The 20,814-nt window shown below is 44.3% G+C and overlaps 1 protein-coding gene across 1 annotated transcript; it reads left to right on the top strand.

The window, feature by feature from the left end:
* Positions 1 to 760: 760 nt before the first annotated feature.
* On the top strand, positions 761 to 3,742 carry LOC147967385 (obtusifoliol 14-alpha demethylase-like). Its single transcript, XM_087525269.1, has 3 exons — positions 761 to 918; positions 1,480 to 1,992; positions 2,600 to 3,742. The coding sequence occupies exons 2-3, from the start codon at positions 1,513 to 1,515 to the stop codon at positions 3,593 to 3,595; spliced, it is 1,476 nt and encodes a 491-aa protein (XP_087381395.1). The 5' UTR covers positions 761 to 918; positions 1,480 to 1,512; the 3' UTR covers positions 3,596 to 3,742.
* Positions 3,743 to 20,814: the final 17,072 nt, after the last annotated feature.

Genomic DNA, 20,814 nt, shown 5'->3' with positions numbered 1-20,814 from the left:
CATGGCCTTGTAAGCGTTATAATCCCATGCTTGTACTCTTCTTCTATCAATACAAAGATACGCATCTCGCGTATTCGCGAAAAAAATGGTATATCTATATTTATAACTGGCCGGTTATCTAGCTTTTGTAGATGCGCAGTGCCGTAGCCAGGATTGTGCCAAGCCACATACAAGCCCCAGGCCAATCATTAGGTAAACTGCTAATCAGTGTTTAAATCGCTACAGTGAATTAAGCAATCTATGTACATGGGCGGAGCCAAGCACAATTGATAGATTGAGATTGTGATGAGATTTGTTTTCCCCTTCTTTTTTTACAGCTGTGAAATGAAACGTGGAGTCGTAAATAGATTGAGCTAAGATTTTTTTTCTCTTACTTCTATTTTTTCTACCGACAAAGGATCTTGGGTCTTTTGAGCAATTTTTGGCCTGGGATTTGGTAACTGCACATATGCCATAATAATTTGGTCCCACCAGATGATCGACTCGTAATTTCTGATTAACACGGGAATATCAAGAGAGTCTGGTATAGATAGATAGATATAGATTCTTTCGTGTATAGCACAAGATGTGACCATGAAATTTTCATGGTAAGCATTTGCGGTCTCCACACCAGGATGCACGCATACGTCTTTGAAAGCGTTCAAACTTTCACTATCAGTACAGCATGTACTGCTAGCATTGACTTCATTTTTGGATTCTAGTTTCCTTAGCCGCCTGTCTCTGTTTCTTAGAAGAGCCGCACTGCACTGCACGTGTTGGCCATCGCCTTAGCAGTTTATGCTTCTTCGCGGGTACTACTCCTGACTCCTGTTATATATATGTGACAGACTGACAGGGTTGTGTGGTCATATGGAGTTTGGAAGGAAATCTTGGGTGGCTGCAGTCCTCTGATCCTTCTCATTCTGGAGGCGTATTCAGGTATGTTAGAAGTTAATTTGTTTCCTCTCCACCGAAATGATGTATTCATTGTGGGCATTGTTAAGCACTAGAACAGAACTATCAAGTCTACCATCTAAAGCCTTGTCTTCTTCGTAGTTCATGTCTTTCCCTCAAGTCTATCATCGAAAGCCTTGTCATATCTCAAGAGTTTATCGAGGGAAATCACCCCAAATAAGAAACTAATTATCGGGTATTTCCCCTCGGCAACAACCCGATCAAATACACACCAACAAGGAAATGGAAACAGAAAAAAATGGGAATTAATCTGTTTAAACTACACACACACACACACACACACACACACACACACACACACACACACACACACACCTGCAGTGCATTATGCTTCTTCTTTTTTATGTAATTTCGTCATAAGTATATTCCTACATGTTCCTCATATATAAAGTCTAAGTCAATTTATTTGACCGCTGGGTGAGATGTAGATGCGGAGACTGAGCTACTGAGGCGCCATACATGACTGGACGTTTACTTTTTATTCTACGCAAGTCTGCTAATCTGCACGTTAATTAATTTTTGCAGTACAAACCAATATTCTGGTTGGTGATTGTCAGCATGGAGATGGCAAGTAGCGCCAAGTGGTTTGCTGTGGCTCTTGTTTTCATCACTGTGATCCTACTCAGGGTCATAAGAGGAAGGAGGATGGCCGCTGCTCCAGCCAGTGAGAAACCACCTCCACCTGTGGTGAATGGTTTTGCTTTACTAGGACTTCTACCTAGGCTTCTTACAATGGACCTTCGAACTAAGATAAATTGCCTGCACGATAAGTATGGCAGTGTGTTCACAGTTAGTCCTTTTGGACTAACTAATGTAACCTTTCTGATCGGCCCGGAGGTCCAATCCCATTTCTTTCAAGGGTTGGAGTCAGAGATTAACCATGGCAATCTTCTTGAGTTCCTTGTGCCGATGTTTGGACAAGAGATAGGTCAAGGGGTCGATGCAGCCACTCGGACTGAGCAGTCCCGCTTTTATCTCGATGCATTAAAGCAATCCAAGTTGAGGAGACATCTTGATCCAATGCTTCAAGAGGTCGAGGTGTGCACGCTATCTTCTGTAACCTTCATTCCATTCAGAAGCTTTAATACATCATCATGTGGTTATATAATGTACCATGAGGAAGCGGCTAATTGTTACTTATATATTTACTACTCTTCCAAACATAATTTATATATTGCAGCTTGCAAACTCCTGTCTTGAGACTAGTCTAGCTAGTGTTGTCTTCTGAATTCATAACTACAAGAGAAGTTACCATGGAACTTTTTCTACCTCATTAGAATTTGTAGATAAGATGGAACAATAACATTATTAGTTTCCAACTGAGAAGAGTTGTGAAAATTGAAATATTTGTCCGTACTCCGTACTCGTAACCTATCAGCATCACTGATTAACAATAGCGTTCTATAGCTTCGTTAATAGCACGCTAGAGCGTGCTGAGAATTATCTCGCTAAATAAATTATTGTACAATGCCTCGCTAATAGTGTATTTTGAGGCGTGCGCTATTTTGCTATAGCATACTACTATTTTTTTTCCTTCAGCATACTTACAGATTATATTGTGTAGAGAGTTAGTTTGAATTTATGCTTAAGGATGCTAGCTAGATTTGCAAATTTCTAGTATTGATCAATGTTCTTTTGTCCGTAGAGCTACTTTGGCAAATGGGGCCTGGAAGGAGAAGTTGATTTAAAACATGAGTTTGAAGAGTTGCTCATGTTGATATCGAGCCGATGTCTACTAGGAAAAGAGGTTCGGGAGAAGATGTTTGATGAGTTCTATAAACTATTTCGTGATGTCGAAAATGGACTGAACATGATCAGTGTCTTCTTCCCATATATTCCAATTCCTGCAAACCGTAGGCGTGACAAAGCACGTCTTAAGCTCATCGAATTACTTTCTGGAACTGTGAGGTCACGTAAGAGCTCCCCCTCAGTGGAGGAAGATGTGCTACAAAGATTGATAGATTCCAAGTATAAAGACGGCCGCTCCACAACGGAAACAGAGGTAGCCGGGATGATCATTGCATTGATCTTTGGTGGAAAGCACACAAGTTCCCTCGCTAGTACCTGGACCGGAGCTTGCCTACTCACCCATCCAAAGTTCTTAGCGGCTGCATCCCAGGAGCAAAAGGAAATCATGATGAAATACGAGGAGAAAATAGAATATGATGCCTTGTTAGAGATGAATACCCTTCATAATTGTATCAAAGAGGCACTTCGGTTGAACCCACCAACAACAATGTTGGTTCGCAAGGCACTTAAACATTTCACAGTGCGGACAAGACAAGGCCAAGAGTATGGCATTCCCAAGGGGCATACTCTTGCAAGTCCCATAATACAAAACAATTACTTGCCTTACATTTATAAGGACCCCGAGGTATATGATCCAGATCGGTTTGGTCCCATAAGGCAGGAGGACGTGGTTGGCGGCAAGTTTTCTTATACATCCTTTGGTGGTGGAAGGCATTTTTGCAGTGGGGATGCCTATGCTTACATGCAAGTTAAAGTTATATGGAGCCACTTGCTCAACAACTTTGATCTCAAATTATTATCTCCTTATCCCAAGACTGACTGGAGTAAGTTAATCCCAGAGCCTCAAGGGAATATGATGGTTAGCTACAAGAGACGCCAGCTGCTAGGCTAGCTTGCTATATATATCATTTGCATGAGGAGCACCGGCTTGCATGCTTGTGTTTGTATGGGTGCATCACTTATTACTTGTATTTGTGTATGTTTTTATGATTGTAATAATTTTCAGTAACCCTTGGATGAGCTATATATGGTCTTCTCATAGTGTGTGCCACTAGTAAACATTTGGTTGGTTTCCATTAACTCAGCGGATTCACCCATTAGCTGGTCTTTTTCCTTTTTTTCCCTTTTCTGTAAATACTGTGAAACTTTATAAAAGATTAATAAAAGTACATGCAGTAGGAAATTCTTAAAGTTTTTGGTAAAAAAACATTTTTGACCCACTCCTCTAGGATGGACTTGCAGATTGACCGGAATCATCGCATCACCACAAGAGCACGTAGACAGCGATGTTGGGAGCCATGGTCACAATGAGATGGTGGTCATCGGAAATTACCTTAGCATTGCATGTTTTCCAGATTCCTCATAGCACAACCATCGCAGTTGTGCAGCAGAGGCAAGGTCGAGCCGGAAATCATGCCATGGAGACAGGCGTGCAGAGGGCTTCGACGATGGGAGCATGGGACATGCCACCTGGAAGCACAACCCCCGGCCCTGATGGCATGGGCATGATCGCACCCGAAGAATAGGTACTGGATGGCCTCCTCCTCCCCACAGAAGACACAACTTGCAGTGGATATAATACAAGGATGATGAAGCATGCTAGCACACGGGAGGCAATGACCCTATAGCAGAGTCAAATGAATAACTCAAACCTACTCGGGGCGAAGGGTCTCCAGATGATGGACGCGGAGCCATCAACAGGGTGATGAGCCATGGTCAGGGTGTGTGCGTCGACTGCCATGAAGGGTGTCGAGAAGGTGGCAAGCACTACGTTGTCATCCACACCCATACATAGGATCATGGCGATCAACTCAGAGTTGGGCAGCAGTAATGATGCTTTTAATAGTCCAATGCACGGTCATGAGCACCTATTGTGGTTGTTTAGGGTAGCTCCAACGCCGGACGCTTAGATGGGCGCGGTGATCAGATTCCAGACCGGTTAGAAGATATCCCCTGAATCCCAACAATATGTGTAGCATCAGTTGTAGACCTTGCATTGAGTATTTCACTGTTTTTCTTCCCAAAGGAAGCGCCTAGGTAGTTTAGTCGGTCCATGTCATTAGCAACTATTGTTGCAACCTAAGGTGCTTAGACACTTTCTAAATTCTATAACATGTATTATTTTCTCTTTTAGCATCTCCACAAGTGTCTACCGTTGTAGATTCCATTAGGAGAATATCGAGGTGACCGAAAACACTATGCCACAAGCCAAAGCCATGGACGTGGTTGATGAGATCCTGCTCGCCTATGGAGGCTGGAACAATCCATTTCCTCTAGTACATCTTTAGTTATCCTATAGCCTATAGGGTTGTGCTATCCGTTGGTCGGGTGGAGGCAGAAACAGATCCTCCCAAAAAAAATCGTCATGGAAGGCAAGAGGCCAATCCAACCGACCTGGGCTAATTTAGCCCCTCATTTTCCATGAATACGTGTGGATAGCAGTGTCCATTTCGAACCCTCGTATGGATGTGCATTTAGCTGTGTCCCCGTGCTAAATTATACGGACACATGCATATGACTAATGGGGATGAAGAGAAAAAGAGAAAGAAAAAAGGGGAAAAGATAAAATGGTCTAGGTGGGCCATGTCCGACGTGGCAGATTACCTAGACGCCCTCATTTCCTCTTCGCGCACTTATATAAATTTGAAATCTGGAGTTTCAGGTCCTTCCAGCATGTGTTTATACTTGGTTAATAAAAGTGAAGTTGATTGTTAGATAAAAGTTTGACGTGGGTCCAACGCAGAAGTAGTCAGCTGAATTTTCTCATTAGCAGCCAACGTGGTCTAGGAAGTCTGCAGCCACATCCATCTCTTTCATTATTGTGGTCTGAGTGTACCAACGATTTATTTGTCACCATTACATAATACACGAGATTCTCCAATAGGTCGCATTCGTGATTGACCCATGCATGGACTTCTATATCTTGGCATAATTTTCTACTCCGCTAGGCACGGCACGAGCGAGGAAACTACGCATATCTCAGATACATTTCCAGTCTTAGCTTAGACTTATATGCATGAGAGGTACTCTTTGATGGACTAAGAGTAGACACAAGTCAGTTTCATTGCAAGTGGCATTTGTATACTTATCTTTCTTAATACTCTCTCCATTTTTATATACAAGGCCACAAACTTATATTACAGGTACCAACGTAAAATTTAAGGCCTCCCTTTGTAAATCAGCTTTTCTTTTCATATACTGGGATCATTAATACGTCACGGGCATGCAAGGAAGGGATACGAAACTGAGTGGAGTCTCGTTATGTACTGCAGAGAAAGCCAATCACATCATTCCTTTCTCAACTAAAAATGTGCTATTAATTAGGGGGCTCCTTCAAATCACAATTGCGTGCCGCAGAAATTGCATGCATTGGTCCTTCAATTAATAGATGGAGTCTAATTAATATGCATGCAACTAATGCATCGAGACAGAGGGAGTACCTAAGATTGGTTTGAAGTTTAAGCTTAGACTGACATGTGTGTATGCTATACTCTTCCGTGGACTAAGAGCAGAAATATTCTCTCTATCATCATTTTAGTCTAGACAGAGCATCTTCGGTCAAAATTCTTTGTTGTATTAACTATGCATGTGACCACGAAAAGACTGCACCGTTTCCGATTACTACTCTACTATACAAAAAGTCACTTTGGTGGACTAGTTTTAGTTAGCCCTATTATTTTTAATAGTGTCAAAATGCCATTTTGAAGTTTTAAAAAATCAACATGTTCATATGGATGTATATTACACACATGCAAATTCCGATGATGACATGAGTAACCATGTGAGCTACACAAAAATGGCAAACCCATAACTTTGGAAATATGAATTGTCCATGTATTATTCACTATTTAGAAATCACCATTTTGTCATTTTTATATACCTCACACGTTCACTTATTTCATCATCAAACTTTACACGTGTGTAATATACATCCATATGATCATGTAGAATTCTTTTTGGAATATTTTGAAACTTTAAATGTGATTTTTAAACTACTTAAAATAAGGTCCTCCAATGCACCCATGCTTCAAAAATCCATACTCGTTGCCTACTATCCTACAATCAAAAACAAAAGGACCACATTAGCATCAAAGGTCTCCCTCACCATTTGATGCCACTCAAAAAATTGTGGGTAAATTCATTGCATTACTCCAATCACAGTGCCCATACAATCAACATTGGCTAGCTCTACGGAATCTACTGGGCCAGAATCAATCCAGGGCATCGTTCTGCCCTCAAGTCTACCAAATTTAGCTAAGCTATCACCAACCTTATTTTGATTGTGACACAGTGCCCATACCGTCTCCCCCGCCGTTTGATGTCACTTAAATTTGAAATCTAGAATGTTTGATCTGACACATATGAGGTTACTCTAGCTTGTACATAGGTTGCCCATTATTGGTTCTAAGCATGAAAAAAATTCAATATGCAAAAGTGAAAACAGAGGTAACTACTCGATAAAACTTGATGTAATATCGGGAGGCGACTTATGGCACGCCGGTGAGGGAAATCAACCCCATTTTTCTTTTGACTTGGTCATTTGAATCCATTATATCTTTTGAACTGGAGGTCCAATTTAAGTTTGATTTCCATATTTGTATTCATTGTGCCGAGGGCTTTGAAATAAGACAACTTTTGAGTATGTTTCAAGAAGTTTTGAAAACTTGATGAAGTTTCAACTACTGAAACTTAATATAAATGAACAACCAATTCACTAAGTGTCAAAAACTAAAACTTACAATCATGCAAGAAAACAAACATTTTTGTGAATCGTGAAGCAATCATGTGGCCGGGCCCAGCTGGCAGGTGCGTACCCGTGCACATGCGTGCCACTGCGGATTTCCATGTGATGTCACAGAAACGTTATATTGTCCCATGCTTGTGTTCATTAATGTTCATATAGTACAAGATCTGTATTTATATTTTGTTTATTTGGTTAATAGAAGTGAACTCGATTGCTAAATAAAAGTTTGACGTGGGTCCAACACAGGAGTAGTCAGCTTAATTTTTTCATCAGCAGCCCACGTGGTCTATGAAGTCTGCAGCCACATCCCTCTCTTTCATGATCGTGGTCTGAGTGTAAAAAAGATTTATTTGTCACCATTACATAATACACGAGATTCTCCAGTAGGTTGCACTCATGATTGACCCATGCATGGAATTCTATAGCATGGCATAATTTTCTACTCCACGAGCAAGGAAAATATGTGTATCTAAGATACGTTTCCAGTTTTAGCTTGGACTTACATGCATGCGAGCTACTCTTTGATGGACTAAGAGTAGACATAAGTCAGTTTCATTGCGTGTGGCGTTTGTATACTTATCTTGCTTAATTATATAAATAAATAAATAAAAGAGAGGCACGCAATTCATGTTTGTCGTGAGTGGGAGGATGCTTTCAGTGCATAGTTGGGCTGGTATGTGGAAAGCAATCTAGTCGATGGCCCTGTACTTTTTACCATGGAAATTTTAGTAATATTCCAAACTGGGCACAATTTTCTACCCTACTAGGTACTCGTGAGCGTGGAACTCGTGTACCTAAGGTTCATTTCAAGTTTAAGGTTAGACTCATCACATGCATGCAGGCTACTCTTAAGTCTTTTCTTGTGTGGACTAAGACTAGACAGAAGTAAGTTTCACTGCATGTGACCTAAGAGTAGACATATTCTCATTGTTGTCTTCTCATTTTAGTCAGTGCATTATTGGCAAATATTCTCATTTTAGTCTAGTCGGTGCATTATTGACAAATATTCTCATTTTGGTCCAGTCAGTGCATGAATGGTCAATATTATCTGCTCTATAATTATGCACGTGACCACGAAGACGCTGCGCCGTTGTGGATTCAAGTTTCAGCTCAGGCTGGCAACATGGCTCAGTGTGCGCCAACCATTTCTGCCTAACTTTTATGTGGTGAGACCAAAACCCAATGGCATCACCTAACCAACTTAGCTTGCTCATTACTACTACTCTAGTCTACATGTCTAACCAAGCTGCCTGTTACTAAGACAAGAAATCAGGTCCAAGTTTTACTCTATACTGACGTCATCGTCTCCTGTATATAATAAAATATGCTCGAGGAACTGAAGTAGCTAGTCTGTGTCGCTTCTATTCCACGTGTTCAGACCAACCGAGTGAGTGTGATGGGTCATGTGGCAAGACCGTAAGTGGTGCTTTAATTTACAGTCGACGTTAGATGGGCATAAACATGCTCAAAAAGTTTTATGACTAAACTTGTTTGCTCAGAGGTGCTACGAATGATATATACATGACCCTGTTGGTGTGCATGACGGTTGTTGGTTCGTCACAAAACTTTCCAAAAGCATCGTAGGCATGCCTGCAGATAATCTACCTCTGAGCCAAGTAGATTCAAGTTGACGATACTTAGGGTCTAGGACGATTAGGTGTTATCCTTGGCAATCAAGAAAAAAATGTCACAGAAGTGACTCTTGATGACGAAATTTAAGAAAGCTTTTGTCATGTATCATTAGGCTTCGTGTCGTATACTATACAATAACAAATCATGCCTAAATAGACAAAAACGAGATGAAAATTTAACCACAAAGAAACATATTTAACTAAATAACTACGAATTTGCATCCTCAATGGGTATTCTCGAAAAATCATTTAAGGCTATGTTTTATGTCTTTCGAAACTCTTATGTGCCTTGTTCTCTTCAACCTACCCAACGTGAAGAATAAATGTACAAATAATTGACGAAGTTCATATTTTTTGTGTGTCCTTATCATGATCTAGACTCTTCAAAAATGCATTTTCCCGATACAAGAGAATAGACATTGGATCAACTTTAGCCACTATCATTTTATGTATTTGGAAACTCCATTTTAAAATAAACTTCAGAAAATGAAACTTCTAACACTTCTCTATTCCACTTCAAGAAGAAGAAGAAGAAGAAGAAGAAGAAGAAGAAGAAGAAGAAGAAGAAGAAGAAGAAGAAGAAGAAGAAGGTTTATTTATTTGTTTCAATGCTGCCCAAGGAGTTACCTCGTGTGTATTGACACTAGCTCTCCAAGCATGTACCATTTTTTATTTCAACCTCTATGCTTGCAAAACAATCTAGGGCAATCTCTGGTTGCATTGTATTTCTCTATATTATGATATACCTGAAAATATATTGACCATCATCAAGAAATAATAAAATGTGGTGGATGTGCATCGATGTCTCATATCTATTAGTAGCCGGACATATGTATGTGATATCACTTTATTTGATGCATGGCATGTTTCCGATCATTGCGCCAAGATAGCGCAAAAATAGTTTACAGTTGGTATGTGTATAACAAGACTACACATCGTTTGAGCTTTGTTTATCGAGCACAACAAATGAGGCTACCCCATTTCACTCAAATGATCTTAGAGAAATTAAGAGCGGAAGTATCTTCTCAACTTTGCATCAACTCCAGACAAGGAGCATTGACCTAATAGCCTGTAATATCCTACTAGTATAAATATTTAGCCTGTGACATAGTACTAATCCAAAGATGTCCAGATGACTGCGTTCTCTCATAGAGAAGGGGACATTTAGTAGCACTAGTAGAAAACAGGGCTTTGGTTTAGGCCTGGCCGGCCCATTAGTCCCGGTTCAGTCATGAACCGGGACCCATGGGGCATACGTCCCGGCTCGTGCGCCCAGGGGGGCGGCCGGGCCTCGTGGAGCATTGGTCCCGGTTCGTCTGGACCCTTTTGTCCCGGTTCCAGACACGAACCGGGACCAATGGGCCTCGCTCCTGGCCCACATCCATTGGTCCCGGTTCGTGGCTGGAACCGGGACAAAAGGGTTGCCTTTAGTCTCGGTTCCAGCCACGAACCGGGACCAATGATGTGGCTATATATACCCCTCGCCCGCGAGCAGAGCACTGCACTGCTTTGTTTTTTTCTGACCGGCGAGGGGAGGGCTTTGTGGTGCTCTATCTCACCTCCTATGCACATGAGGTGTTCGATGAAATCCCCGAGCCACACTACTTAAGCTTTCTCCTCTCCAAGCTCCATTTTCCACAAGATTTGTCTAGGTTTAGCGGTCCGTCACGTCCCGTCCCCGTCTTCACCGCCGTCGATCGCCGCCGCCGATCTCATCGCCGGCACCACCGTGGTGAGCCTCTTGTTCTTATCTTCTTTCTGGAAAAAAAATCTTACTTGTATGATTAGATAGATACTTGTATAATTTTCTTACTTTTATTATTGTTTGTTATTATATAGTGCGATGGTTTTCATATCCGCCCCGTCGGCCCTCGTCCTGTCTATGATTCGGATGTGGTATATATTATCTTTTATAAATATTTGGTTCACTTATTGTTTATGACAATTATGCCAACCAACGTGACATAGATTTTATTTATCTAGGAGGTATGTGAACCAGAAATTCCAACCGACCCTATTATCGAGAGGTTAAATTTAGTTGAAGAAGAAAACAATAAGTTGAAGGAAAAAATAAAAAAATTGACGAGGAGAAGATAATATTGGAGTTGCATGTTGCGGATGTCGTCGATGATCACAAGATCAAGATGGATGCAATGCGCTTGAAGATTAGAAAGATTAGAAAATATGCCATTCATATCGAGGCTTGGTATCATTATGCCGTTGGATCAATTGTTACCTTGGTTGCGATTATGATCGCATTTGTTGTTGCATTGAAATGTTTTACATAGTTTCAATGTATGGTTTAATTTGATGCTCTGGAGAGCTATATGTTGTTCAATGAGAACTATGTATGTACTTTGGTTTTAATGTGATGATGAACTTCTATTAATTTGGTGGCTTATCTATTCATGATGTTCTGTAATGGTTTTTGACACACTTAATTATATATAATGCACGCAGATGAACTGGCAATGGATGTACGGTGACAGACACACCTCCGAGTATATTAAGGGCGTGCATAATTTTCTCGAAGTGGCTGAGGCAAACAAGTAGAATGGTTTTATGTGTTGTCCATGCCCTATATGTGGGAGTACGAAATCTGACCGAAAAATCCTTCACACCCACCCGCTTTATAAGGGTTTCATGCCACACTATAATGTTTGGACCAAGTATGGAGAAATAGGGATTATGATGAAAGACAGCAAAGAAGAATAGGATGATGACAACTATGTGCCCCCTGAATACGGTGATGCTGCAATGGGGGAAGCTGAAGATCAAGAGGAACCAGACGATGTGCCCGATGATGATCTCCGCCGGGTCATTGTTGATGCAAAGAGACAGTGCGAAAGTGAAAAGGAGAAACTGAAGTTCGATCGCATATTAGAGGATCACAAAAAGGGTTGTACCCCAATTGCGAAGATGGCAACACAAAGCTCGGTACCGTACTGGAATTGCTGCAGTGGAAGACAGAGAATAATGTGCCTGGCAAAGGATTTGAGAAGCTACTGAAAATATTGAAGAAGAAGCTTCCAAAGGATAACGAATTGACCGACAGTACGTACGCAGCAAAGAAGGTTGTATGCCCTCTAGGATTGGAGGTGCAGAAGATACATGCATGCTCTAATGACTGCATCCTCTATCGCGGTGCGTACGAGGATTTGAACGCATGCCCAGTATTCGGTGCATTGCGGTATATGATCAGACGAGATGACCCTGGTGATGTCGAAGGCGAGCCCCACAGGAAGAGGGTTTCTGCCAAGGTGATGTGGTATGCTCCTATAATACCACGGTTGAAACGTCTGTTCAGAAACAAAGAGCATGCCAAGTTGATGCGATGGCACAGAGAGGATCGTAAGAAAGACGAGAAGTTGAGAGCACCCGCTGATGGGTCGCAATGGAGAAAAATTGAGAGAAAGTACCAGGCTGAGTTTGGACGGACAAGCAACTTGAAATACCGGTCAAGAAGCTTCAAAAGTATATCGCCACAGCGCAACAAGGGACGTTCGTTCCCGACAGAGAGAACGACGAGCTCACAGAGGACCTCGGCAATCCTGAGCACCCAGGACGAACACGAGGCACGGCAGGCTCCGTTGCATGGAAGGTTGGGTTTCCCGACGCAGGCGGTTACAAAACCCAGGAGAGGAAGAGGAAACAGGAGCTGAGCGATCTGCAGAAGCTCAATACAAGAGTACTAAAGCTAGAGGAACAAGTTGAGAGCCAGCGAGGAGCCGACCAACCATCTTAGCGGCACGGAGCTACCCCAGAAGCTACCCCACCATCTCAGCGGAGAAGCAGCGTGGCTTCCACCGAGCTCCTTCAGCAGCCTGACTTCTCCTAGCTACCCCGTGGATGCTATCACGGAGGCTCAAGATTGCCACCTTATGACGCATTGGCAGCACCTCAAAGTCAAGGCGGCTGTCGGCTCTGTTGCACCTCCTCAACCCGACACAACTTTTCACTGCCTTCCGATTCCACAAGGCTATGTTGTTGTGAAGGTGGATGAAATAACGAAGGGATTTGAGGAGCTCGAGCTTGACCACCCTACCGGTGAAGGGGAGACTCAGCTGGGTCTTGCTCTGAAGACTCCATGTCTATGGCGGAAGGAGCTCATCAACCTTCCGAACTGGATGCCTCCTCCTCCTCCTTTGGCGAGTCAGGGCACTCCACCTCCTCCTCCGCCTCCTCCTCCGGCGAGTGATCAGGGCACTCCGCCTCCTTCTCCGGCTGCTCCGCCGCGTGGCGGCACTCCGCCTCCTCCTCCTCCTTCTCCGGCTGCTCCGCCGTGTGGCGGCACTCTGCCTCCTCCTCCTCCTTCTCCGGCGCGTCCGAGCAGCCCGCCTCCTCCTCCGCCTCGTCAGCAACGGCAGAAGACAGCCGCCGCCGCTCCGGCTGCTCCAGCGCGTCGTAGCACTCCGCCTCCTTCTCTGCCTCGTAAGAAACAAAAGAAGACAGTCGCTGCCACTCTGGCTGCTCTGGCGTCTAGCAGTACAGTCAGAGGCGGGAGGCAATACAAACTCGGTCCATCTCTCAGGCCTCTAGAGAAGTTACCATACGAGAGGACCGTGGAGGAAAACACGGAGATCTATCCAGCCTATGTTAAGGACTTCTTTGAAACGCGAAAAGCTATGAAACATCCACCTCCGGAGGAGAAGATAGATCCCATGAAAGTTCAGCACACTATCGATGCCCTAAAGCGACCACCACCGTCTCTGCCGCAAACCAACTATAAGCGCATTATTGAAAGGTCATATCAGGAAGCGGAGCGGTCGGGAAGTACTTGCAGTGATTGAAGGTTAGCAGAACGAAGAAGTGGGAAAAAATCCCCGGCTTGGTAAACAAGCGAACCAATCGTGCCCCCCGCTCAAGGTGTCTAGCGATATCGTCGCTAATAATCCGGGGATGGTGCCCGGTACCAATCCTGCAGATTACCTGCCCGACGATGCACATTTTGATACAATGGAGGTGGACGAATTCAAATACCGGCACGGGAAGCCTCTCGTCAAACCTGGTCATCCTCCTCTAACAACGATGATGCGAAGATTCCATGAGTGGTACATGAAAACCTGCAACGAGTCTGGGAAGGATATTTTGACGCTGAGAGTTAAAAAGGAGCACGACCTCGTTGGAATTGATCTGTTGTCTGTTCCATTTGAGGAGTTCTTCCAGTTTTTCAATCAAAAGACCCTCGATAAAATAATCATCACTTGCTACTGTCTGTAAGTACTGCTTCTTTAATTAAGTCTCTATATATAGCACAACTCTTTCATTGCATGTATATATAATTATCCTTACTATATTATGCAAATTGAAGATCATCAAATGCAGAAAAGCAGAAATCTAGGATATTTGGTTCATTAACACAAATCTCATAGATGAATGGACGGTTAAATAGCAAGCCAAAGAAATCGAGGCCAACTTGCTACGGTCGTTGCTTCAAAATCAAAACAAAGATAAAATACTCTTTCCTTACAACTTCAAGTGAGTGTTAGAGCATCTCCAGCCGTGCCCCCAAGAAGGCCACCCAGGTGATTTTTCGGCCGCCGGCGCCAAAAAATCGGCCCAGTCGCGCCCCCAAGGGCCCAGTTTTCGCTGGCTCGGGCCGAAATTGGCGCCGGCGGACCCAACCCGAACCCGGCGCGCTGGGGGTCGCTCGGGGGCGCCGGGCGAATCGTTTTTGGCGCGAAGAGCCACGGGCCAGCCGCGTCAGTGACTCAACTCTCTTCTCGCCGCTTCGTCGTCCTCATCGCCTCGTTTCCCGTGGCGAATCAATGCCAAAGCTGCGCGCGCTGCCGCGCCAGTCAGCCTCCATTGATGCCTCACGGGCGGCGCAGTGAAGGCCGGGCAACGCGCGTCCCCTCGGCCGCCACGCCATCACGCCACGCGTAACGTGCCGGCCAAGCCTACCACGCGGCGCCTCCGCCTATATAAGCCGACCGCCAGTGCGCCGGAGACACGCACAGATACTCCATGCCGACGCGCCCATTTCTGCCCCCCCCTTCCTCTTCTCGCCGTCTCCAGTTGAGAAGAATGGCCGAGCGCTTTCCAGGCGACGGCGCGGCGGCGAACGGCTTCGGGCGCCGCCATCTTCACGAGGACGAGGCTCGCCTCCTTTTCGAGGCCGAGTACCCAGTCCCGCCGGACATGCGGGTGCCCGGGGCTTGGAGGATCAGCGCCAGCGGCGTGCCGGTGCCACCACCACCCACCGGGACGGCGCGGCGTGCGGAGATCGCACGTATCCGCGCGTCCCTGCCGCGGGCGGCGAGGGAGAGGCCACGGTACGTCCCCGACAGCCCGCTCTGTGAGCCCTACTTCCGCCGCTGTCACGCCGAGCAGCTCGAGGCCACCAACGGCGTCGTGCCCTTCGGGCGGCTCAACTCCGAGGGCCGTCGCCGGTGGTGGGGCGTGCCCGGCTGCACGTTGGAGGCCGTCCTCAAGTACATCAAGGGCGGCAACACGCCGCGCCTCGAGTACCCTGCTCCCCCATCCTTCTCACGCCGCCGTGAAAGCTCCTGGGCGCCGAGGCGCATGGAGCGGCCTGGGGCGTCCTCCTCCTCGTCCGGCCGCTCGTCGGGCTCTCCCTGCCTCCGCCCCGTCAAGCCGGAGCCCCAGGACACGCCTGTCAGCGCGCGTACCCGCAGCTCCGGCGTCCGCATCGGCGACTCCGCCCCCCCCCCCCCACCCACCGGCCGCTTCGTCCTCGTCGAGCCCAAGCCGGAGCCCGTCCTCCCCGCGGAGTATGAGGAGATAGCCCGGCGCGGCTTCTCCGACGAGGACGCCCTGCGGTGGAGTACGAGGAGATAGCCTGGCCCTGGAGGAGATTTCCGCCCTCAAGTGTGGGCGCGAGGACGAGCACAGCATCGTCTTCCTCGACAGCGACGACAACGACGACGCCTCCGGACCGTCCAACCCGCCGCGCCAACCGGGGGAGGGATGCAGCAGGGACGGCGGCGGCGGAGGCGGGGACGACGACGACGGCGGCGGTGGAGACGGCGACTACACGCGCTTCTACCGCCTCCTCGGCATGTAGAACTGCAAAGGCGGGCGGCGGGCGGCGGGGAGCGGTGAGGTAGACGGCGAGGTGCAGCGATGGAGACGGCGGGGGCAGCCCGTACTAATTTTTTTCTTTTTTTGTAAAATATGTTTAAATTTGAACGAGCTCGCCGATGTTTGCATTAAATTTGAGCCTTGTTTGCCCTGTATTTGACTTTTTCAAAAAAACGTGGGCGCCGCGACTGGGGGGCATCATGCCCCAGTGCGCGGTTTAGCGCCGGTGCGCCCCCAGGGGGCGATTTTTAGCCCCTCCTGGGGGGCCAATGGCTGGAGATGCTCTTACTGTCTTGTGCATATTCGGTTTCCCTTGTTACTCGAGGTTATAGTAATGTAATTGATGAGTTATGCATGCGTGCGCAGCTTCCACTTTATTCTCCTAGAGATTAAGCTTGAGCAGGGACTAGTAAACGTCTTAGACTCGAGACGAAAAAATCCCGAGGAGTATGCGACCATGACTAAAATGCTCGAGAAATAAGTTCAATCGATCATTATCGCACCATATCGGCAACTTTGTTCATTTCCTGATATCAAGTAATTGTTTTCTTTGTCTGGCGGGGTTTTGAAAGAGTTCACCGCACAAGCTCCGGGACTGCAGGGGGAGCTGCGATTTACACACCCCAAAGTAAGTACTACTAGCTAGTTCCGCGCATCTCCCATTGATTCTAGCTAGTTTCATCAATAACATTTATAATGCTTGATTATCAATTTGATTGACCTCTATTTCTCGTAAAGTGCTTGTGGCAGGAACCTGGGAATGATTACTGTGGATACTACGTTTGCGAGTTTATCTACAACACAACGACCAAGAATAAGCGGGGCTACTCTAAAAAACAATATGAAGTGCGTAAGCAATAATATTCATAATTTTATTTTATTACCATCATTTGTGTTGAGTTTCATTCATATATATGTATTGGCCCCCTTCTTCAAATTAGATGTGGCAAATGCGGAATGAACTCCTACCACAAGATCACATACGAGCAATTCAAGAGGAATTGGTGGGATTCTTTCTTGACCACGTCATCAATAAAGCCGAAGAATACCATGTGGAAGTTGAGTTCAGATGTTAGGGGATTGTAAGAGATCTTATATTGTATATATGTAGCCAGTAGCGTCGGATAGATATACGAAAACTTGTTGTCGGACCAATCTCTCGGAAAAGGAGAGGCTGATCACTTCTCTGTGTATATGTTCATGACGATCTTCTGTACTTAATGGTTTCCTTCATTTGCTTACTAGCTAGCGTGTCGAGTCCTCTCTATACGTATAGTACGTAGCGTCGACCAAGCACGGAGATAAGAGAGGACACTTCTCTCTATTAGCTAGCTAACACAATATATGAAACCCCTAAATTAACCCTACAAAACCCCAAAACCCCAAACTCCCTCCCCCCTTTCAAAAAAAAACAAAAACCCCAGCCCCTGAACTGCTGACGCGTGGATGCCTTTTGGTCTCGTTTGGTGCTACCAACCGGGACAAAAGGCCCTCCTGCCTGGGCAAGCCGCAGCGGCCACATGGAGCCCCATCTGTCCCGGTTCGTAGGCGAACCGGGACTAAAGGTATTGGGCTTTAGTACCGATCCTTTAGTCCCGGTTCCGGAACCGGGACAAATGGGCATCTGGAACCAGGACAAATGGGCATTTTTTTACTAGTGAGTCTAATCCATGTCACTGCTAACATATACTTTTCATGATATTGCAAACAACCTCTAGCATGCTACTAGTCTAAAAATTCATCACACGACATGGTATAAGTACAAACATTAACTAGCCAAAAGGTGTCTAATTGGCTACGTTCTCTAGTAGAGAAGGGACATTTAAACAAATTCATGATATTACTCAGCTAGTGTTTTGTCGTACAGAAATAGGAAAATATAGTATTGTTGTCTGTCATCCATCAACTACTATCATTTGAGACAACTTCACGATAGACGGTTCCCAAAACTCTCTGGGTGTAACCATGCAAGTGACTTTTGATGCTAAAGCGCTATAGTAAGGCATGATCTTCATAACCATTCGTCCCTTCAGTAACCATATCCTGGATCCAAACATCTGTGGTATTTGATATTTGAAAAAAAGACAACCAATTAAGGTTGGAAATTACAAGGTTATGGTAGCACGTGAAGGTAATCCCGCCAAGAGGAGATGACTACCTGGTCGGTTGGTCCTCTAAACCAATATGTCGAAGGTACAAGGTCGGTTAAGACCTTTGAAAGAATAGCTATCCTTGAATTGTCTAAATAACGAAATACTTTGGCCATTAGGTCACATTTATGGGCCGCTATAACTGGGCATAATTTTCTACTCTAGCAGTCACATCACGAGCGAGGAAACTATGCAGATCTAAGATTTGGTTCAAGTTTTAGCTTAGACTATCATGAATATGTGCTACTCTTTTGTGGACTAGGACTAGAAGGAAGTCGGTTTCATTGCATGTGCCGTTTGTTGACCTACCTTTATTAATTGTTTAAATAAACAAAAGAAAGGGATGCAAGTCGTATTTGTGGTGGTTGGGAGGATACTTTCAGTGCACGCCTAGTCTGCTAGGTGGAAAGCAACCTGCTCAATACGTGTATTATATGACAAACATGACCATTCTACCACGCAAAATTAATAGTAGTGCTAGGCGGGCACAACTTTCTACTCTGCTAGGCATGTCACCAGCACGAAAACTACTTGTATCTAGACTCATTTCAAGTTTTAGCTCAGACCGGTATTGCATGCATGCAAATCTTCTTTTTTACCCTGAAAACAGTAGGACATGCTCCTACTGTGTAAATGCATGCAACACTTTTGTGGACTAGGAGTAGACAAAAGTATGTTTCATTGTGTGTGATGTTTATTGACCTAACTTTATTTAATTATATAAATAAATAAAAGAAAGGCAAGCAAGCAAGTCATATTCGTGGTGGTTGGGAAGATGCCTCCAGTGTGGAAAGTATCAGATGATACGAGGCGTCCCGTGCTCAAATAATACGGGATCCCGAGAGCCCTTGGATTTGAGATCCAACTGCAGCGGCCGAAATTCTGGACTTATGCGTAAATATCAGATCCTGAAGGGCTTTTTTGCACAGTTGGAGGAGCTCAGCATGCGATCATTTTCAGTGCACAGCTAGGCTGCTCTGTGGAGTGCAATCTACTCCCTCCGTTTCTAAATATAAACCATTTTAATTAAATATTTTAATGCGAACTATATATATATATATATAGGTAAAACTGTGCAAATTCAATAATAATAGAATTGGGCATAATTTTCTAGTCTACTCTACTAGGCACGTCATGAGCGAGAAAGCTACACGTATCTAAGAATGGTTTCGAGTTTTAGCTTAGACTGACATGCATGCATGCATGCTACTCTTTTGTGGACTAAAAATAGACAAAAGTATGCTTCATTGCATGTGACATTTGTTGGCCTACATTTTTTAATTGTACTCCATTCGTCTCATAGTATAGTGAACATTGGTTTTCATGAAAATCAAGCTTCGTAAACTTTGATCAAGTTTGCTGAAAAAATCATCTACATCTACAATAAAAGAATATATACCATATAAAAAAGTATTTCATGATGAATATAATGGTATTGTTTTCGTATTCTAGATGTTGATAATTTTCTATATAAACTTGATCAAAGTTGATAAGGTTTGACCTTGAAAAAAAAAATCTAGTATACACTATACTCTCGGACGGAGGGAGTATAATATAAATAAACAAAAGAAATGCATGCAAGTCGTATTTGTGGTGGTTCGGGAGATATCAATTGAGCTGCTACGTAGATACCAATCCACGCTAGTATATTACTATGCGACAAACATGACCATTCTACCATGCAAATTTAATGATACTGCTAACTGGGGACAATTTTCTACTCTGCTTGTCACGTCACGAGCAAGGAAATTGCGTGTATCTATGATTCGTTTCAAGTTTTAGCTTAGACTGGCATGCACTCATGCTACTCTTTTGTGGACAGAGTAGACAATTGTATAAGTAAACAAAAAGAAAGACATGCAGGTCTTATTTCTGATGGTTGGGAAGATGTTTTTAGTGCACACCTGGGCTGCTACGTGAGAAAGGAATCTACTCAGTCGTATGAGAACGCTGAATGTACTACCCAAATTTAGTACTCCCTCCGTCCGAAAATATTTGTCGAAAGAATGAATGTATCTAGACGTATTTTAGTTTTAAATACATCAATTTTTATCCATTTGTCCGGCAAATATTTACGGACGGGGGGAGTATTGTAATTAAGATTTAAGAATCTTTCGCAAAAAAAATTAAGATTTAAGAATCAGTTCAAGTTTAACCTTGGGTTGACGTACATGGTTGCCATTGTGTGCATGATTGGGACACTAAGAAATTATAGTATGTCTCATATATATATATATATATATATATATATATATATATATATATATATATATATATATATATATATATATATATATGGGTAGTGATGGGACATGGAGGAACCCATGGGCTCATCGGTGATAAGTTTTCCAAGTGAAAATAGACTATTCATCGGAGTCACCACTGACGAGTGACCACCCCTCCCCTCCCCTCCGCGCTCTCGTTCCGTCATTGTCAATATCAGTGCAAGATTGCAAGAAATATCAGCGTAAGATAGTGTGCCTACCACGAATTTTTTCGAATGAACAAAGGAGAAGTGAAAGGATAAAAAAGAGGAAAGACA

The sequence above is a fragment of the Triticum urartu genome, chromosome 5A (genome assembly GCF_056163025.1).
Source record: "Triticum urartu cultivar PI428250 chromosome 5A, HENAU_Tu73, whole genome shotgun sequence".
Classification (NCBI taxonomy): Eukaryota; Viridiplantae; Streptophyta; class Magnoliopsida; order Poales; family Poaceae; genus Triticum; species Triticum urartu.
The sequence above is the reverse complement of the archived record's forward strand: the minus strand, read 5'-3'. Positions and strand labels throughout refer to the sequence as shown.

Coding starts and splice junctions, on each gene's coding strand:
- LOC147967385 (XM_087525269.1), top strand. CDS start 1,513: ATGGAGATGGCAAGTAGCGCCAAGTGGTTTGCTGTGGCTCTTGTTTTC. Junction 1,993..2,599: donor CAATGCTTCAAGAGGTCGAG/GTGTGCACGCTA, acceptor TTTTGTCCGTAG/AGCTACTTTGGCAAATGGGG.